Raw genomic sequence first — 13,492 nt, 5'->3', positions numbered from 1 at the left:
AAAAATTTGCCTGGAACAATATTCAAAGTATATTTTTCATGGTGCTTTTCTGAGCAGTCTGAAGTTAACTGGCTTTAACAAAACAGGAAATATACCCTTGTGGAAGAAGGACTCATTTGTTGAAAGGAATGTTTGTTGACTAAAAAAAGTGTATCATTAGTCAGGAAATGCTGGGGACGCTTCTCAATTTCATCTCTAGTTGGGTCACATTAGAAAATGCAAAAGGTCACAGAGTGCAAACTTATCCTTTCAGTGGTTCTGCTTCTACAAAACAATGCAAATCCCATTATAACTGCAGAATTGATTCACCAGCAATCTCCTGGTAAAAATCAGGGGGCAAATCCATTTAGAGGGCAACTGAATGCTCAAGTCAGAAACAACAACTTTTTACAGCATCGAACTGTCAAAAGATTATATTGGCTGCATGCCAAAGCACCTTACAAGTTGGCATTTCCTGTTGTGAGAGGTATGCATGACCTGTCAGTTCTAGTTAAGGAAAGTCTAAATGTAAATCAACATCCTGGGAGTTCACCTAAAAGAAGTCCATCTATAGCCCTCATGATTTTATAGAGTTGATGGTAGTTGCCTTTTTTCAAGGATGGGGGATTTAAAGATGAGGGGGCACATTTTTAAAAGGTGGGGGAGGGGAAAAAAAAAAAGAGACAGAAGGTGGCTCACACATGGAATAAAATTTCCTGAGCAAGTGGTGAATATGGGTACAATTACCACTTTTAAAAGCCATTTGGATAGATACAGGAATAGGAAAGCTTTGGAGAGAAATGGACCAGGAGCAGACATGTGGGACTAGTTTATTTTGGGATTACCTTTGACATTGACTGCTTCAACTATAGGAAGTGTTACCATGCTGTATGACTATGACCATTGACCGGAAACCCAACTTGACATGCCACTTAAGCAAAGCAGCTGCAAGAGCAGGTCAGAGGGTAAGAATACTGTGGCAAGTAACTCACCTCCAGCACTGTGATGAAATATTCCCCGCTACCTTGGATGACTGTACCTCCAACATCACTCAGATGCTTGATACCATCCAGAACAAAGCAGCCCACTTGATTGGCACCATATCCACAAACATGAACTCACCCCACCATTGATGCTCAGTAGCAACAGTGTCTGTCATTTACAAAAATGCAAAAATTCAAAGATCCTTCGACAATACCTTCCAAAGCCACCATCACTTCCATCTAGATGGTCAAAGGCAACAGATACATGGGAACACCACTACCTGAGAGTTTTCCTCCAAGCCACCCAGCATCCTAACTTGGAAATTAGTGCCATTTCTTCACTCACTGGATGAAAATCTTGGAACTCCCTCTCTGAACGGCATTGGGGCCTATCTGCAGCAGGTGAAGGTAACTTGCCACCTTAAGGGCAACTAGGGACAGACAGTAAGTACTGGCCAGCCAGCAATGCCCACATGCCACACATACAAAATAAAATTTACCAGTTGATATGCAAGCTTCTGTCATAGACAAAGGAACAGAACTAGAGAAAATCCAGCTCGAGTGCTCGACAGATGACAAGAATTTGCTGTTTACAAAATACAGTGGTGTGACTGTTGCAGACAATTGTAGTTACTTTAAGTGTGGCCTTCTTCCATTATGACAGTGTGACTGGAACCCAAACAGTTGGCACACAAAAAAAACTCATCTTCTGTAAACAATTCTGGCATCAAATTTAACCATATAAAATTTAGTGAGATCTGGTCTACTTTGCAACAAATATAGCTAGACACCAACGTGCCATAACGGTTGTACGAGTGTGTTTGAGGAAAATCACGATTGTAGACAAACATATCTGTCTGATTGTTCTGATGGAAGTCATCACTGAAAAAGGTTTCTAAATCCATAGATGCTGCCATATAGCTGGAGTACATCCAGTATTGTGTTTTTATTTGGCAACATTTTGCATTTGCTTTAAAGCAAATGACTTGCTTTTGTCACAAAATCAATTGGGACATTTGGCCCTGAACTGTACAGAATTACATAGATACCAGAGAGCTTCCAAAATGGATGGATGTAACCTGGTCATGGAATTCCTACCTGCTTATGGTATATCAATTTTTTTCTGGTGGACAAAAGGGAGATGCATGCATGGAATAATGCACATTGAAAGGAAACCCAAACTCAGTAATGCCATTTGAACGCAGCGCCAAGTTCAAATCGACCATATTTTGGTTGGTACGAGAGATTTAACCACAGTGCATGAGGCACGAGTCACAAATCTATGGAGTTTATTCATGAGCTCGGAGAAAGCAGATTAAGTCTGCATTATTGTCATGTTTTCAAGTCATTAAAATCCAAAGCTAACTAAAAACTGAGGAAAAAAAGATGACCAGGGTTTCAGTGTGAATTAGAAAAGCAGTTCCAGCATTTTCTGTAGCAGTTTCTTGACAATTTTGTTTGTTAGCCTGACACCATCTTCACCAAGCATGTGCACAAGGGATCTTTGAATATTTGATCAATTTCCAAAGACAAAACTGGGATTGTTTGAGGCTTGAAGGGCCAATTCCTGCTTCCATTTATGTTCTTGCAATGTTAAGAAGAGTTGTAAAACTACCAAATTATACCCCAATTAGTTGTTAAACATGAATGCACCTTAGAATACTTGACAAACATATCACAATACAAATGTTCAGAACATAGGCATATTTGCATATCAGTTAATAGATAGAAAACACAAGCATAATGCAAAATAGTGTGTTTCAATCTCCTACCTGTGAAGATTGGTCACCCTGTCCTTGTATGCTGTCAGAAAGCTGGGAACTTGTGGACCGTAGGTTAAGAGATAAACTACGTGTCACTGAAGTGCCAGACGCAGATTTCCCACTTGACTGGTTGAATGATGCCACCTCACTCCTAATGTCAGGTGAGCTACTTTCCAATGGGCTTTGTTTTTGTAGCACTTGCTCCCAAGGATCTGCAGCTACAGTGCCTGCATCTACTTTTGGCTCAATATCTGTTGAACTGTACGACAACTCCAGGTTTTCAATCCTTGCTTTATTGAGTGGGTCAAGATCTAGCCAGTCAAACTTGCTAACATCATTTGAGTTTTCACAAACTGGCAACTTAGGAACCATCGTATTGGATGATTCCAAATCATTGCTCGACTTGCTGTTTTTCAAGTATTCTGATGTACTGGCTATTTTATCATATAACTTTGCCAGTTCAGGTGGTACTGTTGAATAAGGTGGCAGAACTCCTGTAGGGTGTACAGGTGTAGCAGACTGGAGTGGGAAAGGCATGTACTGATGTCCTTGAAGACCAATATATATCGATTCAGAAGGTCGGTATGAAGACTGTCCAGGACTAGGACCAAAACCATTCTGAAATGGATCAGGCTGTTTAGGGTATGTCACTGGTGTTGCATGATAAGCACTTGTTTGGACCACAGGCACCTGTATTCCACTTGTCCACTGTCCCCCAGAAAATAGTGCCTGACTGTAAAACGGACTTGAGAACGATGGACTTACAAGAGGAGTATTTGGTAACGTAGGAGGTTGAGTTATTTTTTTAGGTCCAAAATTTTTGTCCAAAAGCAGTTTTTCCAGTTCAGCTGAAGTTAGTTTCTCTATATCTAGGTCAGATAGAGCATCAGCAGCTCGTTTCTTGGAGATTTCTGCCTCTGGAAAGTGAATAAGGTCATATTCTTGGATGGTATTTGGAGATTTCTGACGTGCATTGCTGGCAGACCGCACAGGATGATCTTCCTTTAAACTTTGGGTTCTCTCCTTCTGCAGCTTAGCCAAGGCTTCAGCCTCCATTTGCAGGGCTTCCTCTTTGCCAACAGCTCGCTTCCCAGAGTAGCCAACTGTTGCAGGTGCTGACTGCTTGAATCCATTCCGACTGGATATCTGGGCCATGCTGTTAACTGGTAGATTCCCATTTATCACAGCAAGTCCAAGTGTTCCTAGCTGGGAAGTCCCAAAGAATCAGAACCTAGAGCTCCAAACAAAAACAAAAATGGAATTATAAAAGATAACAATTAGAAGTGCCATCTACAAAGCCACACATCTTGCCGAGATTAAAATTTAAACCCTCATTATGAGCTACCAACACATCCATGTACCTATATAACAAAATCTTAGTCCAAAACTTCCTAGCTTCAGATTTCTGGTGAAGGAACCTTGCAGCCTTCCCTCTAGGTTCCCACACTTAAGCATCATTCTTATTCAAAACTGTGCCCTCAGCTATTAGCCACATTTCAAAATTTGCAAGGACAAAAACAATAAACTTCAAGATGGAATCAGGCAATGGCTGAGGAGCACATGACAGATGAAATATAATGCAAAGTATCAAGAGATACAATCTTACAGGAAGAACAAGGGACAATGTGAAGATCAAGTTGCAATTCCAAGGAGTGGAAGGGCAGAGAGACTGGTTATATTTGTAGACAAATCATTAAAGATGGCAATAAAAAGTTGAGAAACTTTATAATGGCATTTGGAATAGTGAGCTTTATAAATAGATGTCTAAGGTAAAGCAAGTTATGAAACACCAGTTTACCCTCCACTGGAAGTGTGCTCAACTCTGGTGACAAAGTTAAAAATCACAACACCAGGTTATATTCGAAGCACACTAGCTTTCGGAGCGTCGCTCCTTCATCAGGTGGTACCACCTGATGAAGGAGCAACGCTCCGAAAGCTAGTGTGCTTCCAATTAAACATGTTGGACTATAACTTGGTTTTGTGCGATTTTTAACTTTGTACACCGCAGTCCAACACCAGCATCTCCAAATCAATTCTGGTGACAGTAGTTTAGAAAGTATATGAAAGATTAGGCAGGGATACAAGAGATTCACAGGAATAAGAATAAGATAGAGGGGTCTTTTGACAGGTGTTCAAAATTAGAAAAAAAAGTGAGATCAGTGATCAAGATGAAGGAAAGTTCATTTAAGAAGGTTGAGAACCCATTAATGCATTTCTGCTCTTTCAAGAACACAAGAAAGGAGGAGGAATGCACCATTTAAAAAGGTCCTTGAGCCTACACGAGGAGTCAATAGAATCAATGATCCAACACAGCCCTAACTCAGCTCCCCATAACTATCTTACAAATCAAAAAATATGAATGCATTTAAGGCAGAGTTAGACAATAACCGTGGATTTCTGCAGAAGAGAATTTCAAGATTAGAAACTGAGATGAAACTTGATTTAAGCCAGAGATGAGGGGGAAAAACCCTTACTTTGAAAATGTTCCTCAATTCTAGATTCCCAAGGTAGATGAAATACCCTCTCAATATATACTATAAAAAAACCCAACAGATATTATGTTTTGCAAAATGATAATCCCTCATTTCTCTAATCTCCAAGTGAGTATAGACCCAACCAATTTTAGCCATTCCTCAAAAGTCAACCCCTTCATTCCAGGACTCTGCCAATCAAGCTTCTCCAAACTTCCTTCAGTAAAAGTAATGTCTCACCTCAAATAAGGTTACCAAACTACATGTTGCTATACAGGTAGCAAGATTTCCCCAAGTTTCTCTTCCATTCACCTTCCTTTAAAGAGGCCAGTATTCAGTTTACCTTCTAACCGAAATTGGGATATCTGCATGGTGACATTTCATTTACAAGGACAAGGACAAGGACATGCAGGTCCCTCTGAACCATAGCTGCAATTCTATAGTTCCCTTCTTCTAAATAACACTGATTTTCTTTGTTTGAATAAAGGTGATTGACAGCCCATATTAATTTAAACTTTGTTTGTCCAAATTAAGATTATCACAATATTGTTCCAATTGAATAGTCCAATATCAAATACGTATGAATAGATTAGATTAGATTACATTACAGCGTGGAAACAGGCCCTTCGTCCACACCGACCCGCCGAAGCGCAACCCATACCTAACACTACGGGCAATTTAGCATGGCCAATTCACCTGACCTGCACATCTTTGGACTGAGCACCCGGAGGAAACCCACGCAGACACGGGGAGAACGTGCAAACTCCACTCAATCAGTCGCCTGAGGCGGGAATTGAATCCGGGTCTCAGGCGCTGTGAGGCAGCAGTGCTAACCACTGTGCCACCGTGCCGCCCACCAACATGATACATCAACATGATCAGCAAGATTAAATGTTTAGACTCATTGCTAGTTTCTTTCATTATATAATTTATTGCAGCAGACCCAATAGCAACTTCTGAAATCGGATTAGTTTCCAACAGCTTTAAATTTGGTAAATATTCTATTTACCTATCTAATACTTAATATTGAGATCGGTTTTAATAACTAACAATTCAAGCCATTAACTCAAAGCATTTGTTATGACAATAAGCAACTGGTAAAAAAAAAACATGATTTTTTCAGTCTGCAGGTTCATTCTCCAGAATCAAGATTCGAGTGGTGCTGGAAAAGCGCAGCAGGTCAGGCAACATTAGAGGAGCAGGAAAAATCGACGTTTTGGACAACGGCCCAATGTTGATCTCCAGCATTTGCAGTCCTCATTTTTGCTGGGTTCAGTCTCCAATTAATGGCAAGCTGAAGTAACAGTTCAGAAGAGAGCAAAGGCTTGTCTACAAAATATTTACTTTGTTATACCAGGCCAGCCCATGTATCCTAAGTTAAAGAAATTTGGAATATGATATTTATGTAGGGTCTAAGTCACTGTCAAGCACCAGAGAAAGTACAATTAAATCAACAGTGACCAAAAGGGGAGGAGAAATGGTTTATCTCAGTAGCACCAGGCAGAAAATTTAACATTTTACATCTTTTTGATACTCACACAGGTCCCAATTAGATCTGATTATTCTATTAATTAAAATTTATGTCCCACACCAAATATTAAATGCTGCTGCCGCCAAGATTTTAATCATTGCTTCCAACCAAGTTAAAAGGGACCTGATTAAGTTACTGCACAGTAGTAAACCTAGATAACCAAAATAGGTTATTCTATACACATTAAAAAAAGGGAAAACCCATGAGCCAACAAATGTTGATGCATATTCTATTACAAATATGGAGACCATCGACGAGAGAGTGGCCATACCAAGATCTATGTTTCTGGACTTGGAAAAAAGGACCTGCTGTAGGCATTGTTATGGCTTAGTCATATTAAACTTGTGCAACACATTCACTGTCATTGAAAAGTGCATTATTTCAGCAGCTGGAGTACTCTGTTCCAGAGATTGAGCATTACACCCTGGCATACATTGACTATGCAAACACACGAAGATATTTCAGACATAGAATTTACACCTCATCAATAGCACTAGTTGAAGACCCAGAATGCAAGCTTGGTAAGACTTTCGACCCCCCAAACCAGAAATAGCTAAGCCACCATCTAACTGTTAGATGTGGGATTTTGCTACATGTAAAATAGCAACTGTGTTCAGTTATGTAACAGCTACAGCACTTCAGTTTTTCTAAAAAAAATTGAACAGTTCTAAAAGAGAATCATACTAAAAAGTTAACAAACTTTTCTTTTAGATGTTCTCAAATGTTAACTACCAACTTCCCTACTAGGAACTTACAAGTGAATTAAAAGAAAAACATTGACACGTCACCCAGCAAAGCCCAGACGGTGTTTACAATGTATGGGCAAAGTCCAAACACCATTCTTTTTTGCAGGGCGAGGCCTGTAATAATTACCAGTAAAGCACAGTTAAAGCATATCTTTGAAATTTTATTTAATACAGCACCAACACTTGTACTTAAATACTTGAAAAGAAAAATAGCGTCTGCAGAGATAAAGTTGAAGTTAAACACATCTCGAATTGTCATCACAAGGCTACAGAAGATCATCACTTTGATGGACAGAAATCTAATCTACAATTATAAAAAACTTAATGAGGAATTAGTGTATCACAACACAAAATGAACAGAGAGACATGGGGAGTACAAACTGTTTCATTTACGACTAAATGGAAACGTTTTGGTTTGTTGCTTAAAATTACTGCTTTAGTTGAAATAAGCTTTAGAAAACACTTGCCACACTAATGTTAGCTTGACATTGGTAGCACTTTCACTTCTGTTAGAGGATAGTTTCAAGGCAATTTAAAGCCTAAAAAGGCCAAAGCAGTTCTAACCCTCAGTTTATTTTTCTATAAAACCGTATCTGATGTCATTTCCTAAGGTTTTTCCAAGTTCTTTTCAGCATTCCTTTATGGAGCAGGTTATGCAGATGGCTCTCATTCAACGAGGAGTGATCAAGAGATAAATTACTGGCTGTTGTACATTGTTTAGTCTATCCTTGGAGCGATTACCAAGACATCCATATATTCAAACAACTGTATTACATTCCAAAAGAATGGTACAAAGCTCAACATTAATAGGTCTTGCAGTCACAATCATTCTTCCTCCAAACTATCAGCTGAGGGGGTAATGAATGGACATTTAACAGGGTACCTTTGTCTTATTGGGTCAGCCAATGCCTTAAATGAGGATGGTTCATGTTCGTGGAGCAGGTTTGGAGTTCAATTGTCTCTTATTAAATTCTGCAACTTCTGGTGCCACTTTTTCAAATCTGACTGTTAAGCTTCTTTAATGTTGCAATTCCTGACTGTTGGGGTTCATCACAGCTGTCAAAATCTTGTATTTGGTTAGTCTAGTTTTGGAGAGGATACAGAGTTGTTGGTATGTTCAAACAACTAGTTCGGTATATTTCAGAAGGTTCTATATGACATGTGGTCTTATGATCCTGAAGCCCTAATCCTTCTCCAAATTTTTCAATTGGGTATTCTCTTACATCATGGAGGCGCTATTCACACAGTCCCAGATATGAATCCCCATGATTCCTAATATATTGGTGGCATTTGACTGCTTTCGCAGACTAACTAGTCTAAATGGCAACACAGAAATAGAAAATTTAGCTTAAATTTAGGACAGAGAATGACACTAAGAAAATAAGGTTATGGAGGTTGTGCATTGTACTGAAAAAAAAAGTGTTAGTTATTCTTAAATTAATTTAAGAATAAAAGATTTATCAGACAGGAAGTGGCAGTTAAAACGTAACAGGAAAACATTTGGCATATTAATTTGTTATTGCAAGTGGAATGGAGTGTAAAGTACAAAAATGTTTTATGCAACTGTCCAGGGTAGCCACACACACAGACCAAGTCTTAAACTATGAAAGTAACCACCCCAACACACAAACGAAGCTGCATCAGGACACTATTCAGAAGGGCCACAACACACTGCAGTAGACCAGAAATGCAAAAAGAAGAAGAGGAACACCTATACAAGGTATTCGCCAAAAACGGATACCCGCGCAACTTCATCAACAGATGCCTAAGAGAAAGACCACGGAACGAGGACATACCACAACCAAAAGGACTAGCCACACTACCATACATCAGGAGCATCTCAGAACTGACAGCCAGACTAATGCAAGCCCTAGGACTCATAACAGCACACAAACCAACAGCCACGCTCAGACAACTCACCAGAACCAAGGACCCGATACCCAACATGAGTAGTGTACAAAATACCATGCAAGGACTGCACAAAACACTATATAGGACAAACAGGAAGACAGCTAACAATCCGCATACATGAACATCAACTAGCCACGAAACGACACGACCAGCTATCCGTAGTAGCCACACACGCAGACAACAAGCAACATGAATTCAACTGGGACAACACTACTATCATAGGGCAAGCCAGACAGAGAACAGCCAGGGAATTCCTACAGGCATGGCATTCATCCACAAACTCCATCAACAAACACATCGACCTGGACCCAATATACCAACCACTACAGCGGACAGCTGAAACTGACAACCGGAAGCGGCAGGAACAGACCACTATAAACACCGGAGGAAACATCAAAGAAGCGCTTCGCAGGAGGCTCCCAAGCACTGATGATGTCGCCTAGCCAGGGGACGAAACGTTTGCAACAAAAACTTCGGCGAACAGAACCACAACATAGATGAGTAACAAATGGCCAGCGATGGCCATTTCATATGAAGGATTAAATATATAGATTCATAAGTTTTGGGGGCTGGAGGCAGGTAAATGCAAATGAGACATTCATATCACCAATAATCTTATTCAACAACAAAACACATTCAAGGGATGAAAAGACCTAATCTTCTTGCTATTTGCTTAATGTTCTTACATTGGATTGTGAAAACAGAGTATAAACAACAACATGGCACATTAAGCCAAATTGTTTACTAATCTTGCAGTCTTTCATGTTTAACATGACAATTTTGGCAATCAGACACAGAATTAAATTTCCATTTCAAATCTATACACGTTCAACTTCCCTTGCAAGCCTCATGTATAAATCAAGGCAAGATGGACACAGCCATCATCAATTTGTTGGAATGATGATATTTTATTTACAATGTTTTACATATCATAACATCTCTGTAGTGGGTGGAACTTGAACTAAACTTCTGGCTCAGAGGTAGGTACACTGTTATTATCCCACAAGGCATCCACCTCACAAGGTTGTTAATGGTAGAATTCTATCTACTTTAAAGAGTTCAAAAATACTAAAAAAGCAACCTGATCTTTCAGAAACTTTCAACAGCATTTGTTCAAATGATTTACAAGATAAATGTGAAACTAAGCAACCAAGTGAAAATAGACGTTACTGCTAATTTTAGTTTTTGCAGTTCCTTTCCAGGGGCCAATAAACCAGGGTTTCAACAGCTTGAATTATTTGCAGATCAGTGTTCAAGATGTCTTTTTAACAAAAAAAGTAGCAGCAGTTTTCTCATCCAATTAAAACACCGGAAACAAAATTTGAAGATGACAGATGGTTAAGCCACTAAATCCAAGAGTCACCCTTACATGTGATGCAATATTCTGAAGATAGCAGCATACACTATGAGTATTTTAGATGACAAGAAATTCAGATACACAAGCTGTGGTATTTACAGAGTTAGGAAAATCCAGAAGAAAAACATCAGACATGATGTCAATTAAATAACTAAAGGTGGTTAAAACCCATCTCATTCACTAATGTGGCTACCCAATCCCAGAATCTGAAGAATCTGCTGCCAGACCTTCTGAGTTTCTTTAGCACCCACTGCAGCATTTTGCTTTTGTAAGTACTTTTTGTAACTTAATTCTAAAAAAAAAAGTTGCATTATGAGGGTGCTTTTTTGAAGCAAAACAAAAGTCAAGACTGAACGTCACAAAGAATCTTTCAAGTTGAGGAAATTCTGCCTGGCAACTCATACATTTTGGTTTTTGAAAAAGCACATCTCTTTGCAGCTGAAAGTGCCAAGTGTACTGAGAACTTCCAGAGCCTGCATCGGAGTAAAATGTCAAAACACCCAGGAAGCTTGAAATAATTTGGACAAGTACCTCATAAACCATCAAACTGACACACAGAGAGAAGGAACTTTCCATCTAGAGATCAGGACTTTTCATCTTCAGAATTTTGTTTACAGCGTCTATATATTCTTTTAACACTCATCATACACATGTTAAACCACTGGCCTTTCAACTGACTTACTCATTAAGAGTGGGAGTGTTTGAGGCTTTGAAAGGATATAGTTTAAAGATGCACAAGTTAAATATCCTCTCTTTTCAATGGTTTTGTTACAAGTGACTTATTATGCTAGGTTCTTTTCCTGAGGGTTTGCACACGAGATGCTCAAATTAAAAGTTTATTAAAGCTTGTACAAGCCAGGTGACCCGCTTTGATCTCTCTTGCAAACGGAGGGGGAGTCAAAGTGAGGCACCAAACAAAGAAAACACATCCCCTTTATACAGGTCAGTTAGCAGAGCCTACAAATGCTCTGGCTGCTCCCCCACTCATATGCCACTCGAAACAACCCCCAGTTACTCAGTCACAAGTTACCCCAGGTACAATGGTAGGATGAGATCATCTGAGATAATACGTGTTAATGCCTTAATTCTGGGTAGTTGTTATGCAGAGGAGATTTCCTGACTCAGTGATTCCCCAAGACAATGTGGGCATGACATACCTCTGGCCAGAAAGCATTTCTTAATGCAAGAGATACAACTATAGTTTAACTTGACAATAGCTAGGGAGAGTAGCAAATGACTGTCTAATTGGAGTGTGGGTCATTCACATTCTTGCTTGACTGTCATTCCGACCCAAAGATAGTGCAGTTTAACTCATTAACATTACATTAATGTCCAGAGAGATATTCCCATTTAATCATTTAACATTACAACAGCTAGAAGAATTATTTTCCTGTTACTGAAGGAACCTAGTGTTGTTTGCCTTCAGGTTGGATAGCAATGAAGTCAGATAAATTATTTTTGGTTCTAACAAATACATTTTGCGATAACCTGTAGAGCAGCAAGGCACGATTATTCGGATTTTTTTCAAAATGAAAATCAGAATTCTTAGAAGACACTAATTATCCAAAATTTGAAAGTGAGAGTGAAATTTTTTAAAAAATTAAATAAACAAAAAAAGCAGTTTTCAAGCAAAATAAAACAGATTGTTCAAAAGTTGACAGAGCATGGTGGGAAAGGTTTTGAGAAGCACACAAGGTTGGTCTGTCAGTTCATTCAACAGCCATGCATGCAAATGCTGAAATGTCAGTGACTTTAGGAGATGGAAGAAACGCCTACAATTATTAATCCTTTTATAACCAGATTTGCTGTTTCTCTAATCTTGATTGGAGGGATCTGGCCATGTCTCTAGGGATAACTTCCTTGTTCTAAGTAGTAGTTCATGGCCTCTTAAATCCACTAAAGGAAACGGTAAAACCTCAGTTTAACATTTTCCCAGAGAGAGGACAACACTGAATGCAGCATTACCTCCATACTGCAGTGGAACCTCAACTTGAGCCCATAAACATCCCATTCAGAGGGAGGAGGGGGTCACCCAATGTTCAGCTGATACGGGCAATGTTATCCAGATGTTAAGAATTTAAAACCAGAAGAATCACTTCCAATAAAAATCAAAAGAAAAGAAAGAACTAGCATTGCATATTTTCATTGAAGAAGCACTTTCTGACAACTTTCACATTAATGATTATTTTAAAGCAATAAAAAAATCTGATAATAAATTCATCACCTTGTCACCATGGGATTCAAGATCGCATTCTTCAAGTTATTAACTTAATCACTCAACCATCACATGAGAATAAAGCACCTATACTTGCCTGAGATTTAGTACAAAAGTTAATGCACAATTAATTGACAACTTCAAGATGGTCTGGTGGTTAAATATAACATACCAGCATTTCAGCCATTAGCTTTCCCAATGCAAGGCTGCTTACATTCCCAATAGTAAAGATAGGACCACAAATTCAAAAGGAAAATATATATTAATCTTTATAGCAAGTTATTCATCATGATCTGCATGCAAAGGTTCAGGCAAAGAAATGGGAAAAGCCACTGTTCATTTTAAACTGTCCCCCAAAGCAAAAATCCAAATCAAAATATCTATTTCTGTGGTAACAGGATAAAAAGTTGAATAACCATAGCAGGGTATTTTTGGCCCTATTAGTATCAATAGGAAGGGATGAGGAAGGAACAAAACAAAAATAGATGTCCATCTGATGTCTAATTGGATGATGACGATGATGCGTTTGATACAGA

The 13,492-nt window shown here is 39.0% G+C and overlaps 1 protein-coding gene across 1 annotated transcript in view; it reads right to left on the bottom strand.

The window, feature by feature from the left end:
- pik3c2a (phosphatidylinositol-4-phosphate 3-kinase, catalytic subunit type 2 alpha) overlaps positions 1-3,985 on the bottom strand; it is a 100,515-nt gene extending 96,530 nt beyond the window's left edge. The window contains exon 1 of the mRNA XM_043705773.1: positions 2,735-3,985. Within this exon, the coding sequence (XP_043561708.1) occupies positions 2,735-3,880 (1,146 nt within the window). The 5' untranslated portion in view covers positions 3,881-3,985. The remainder of the gene's footprint in view (positions 1-2,734) is intronic.
- Positions 3,986-13,492: the final 9,507 nt, after the last annotated feature.

The sequence above is a fragment of the Chiloscyllium plagiosum genome, chromosome 16, assembly GCF_004010195.1.
Source record: "Chiloscyllium plagiosum isolate BGI_BamShark_2017 chromosome 16, ASM401019v2, whole genome shotgun sequence".
NCBI classification, from domain to species: domain Eukaryota; kingdom Metazoa; phylum Chordata; class Chondrichthyes; order Orectolobiformes; family Hemiscylliidae; genus Chiloscyllium; species Chiloscyllium plagiosum.
The sequence above is the reverse complement of the archived record's forward strand: the minus strand, read 5'-3'. Positions and strand labels throughout refer to the sequence as shown.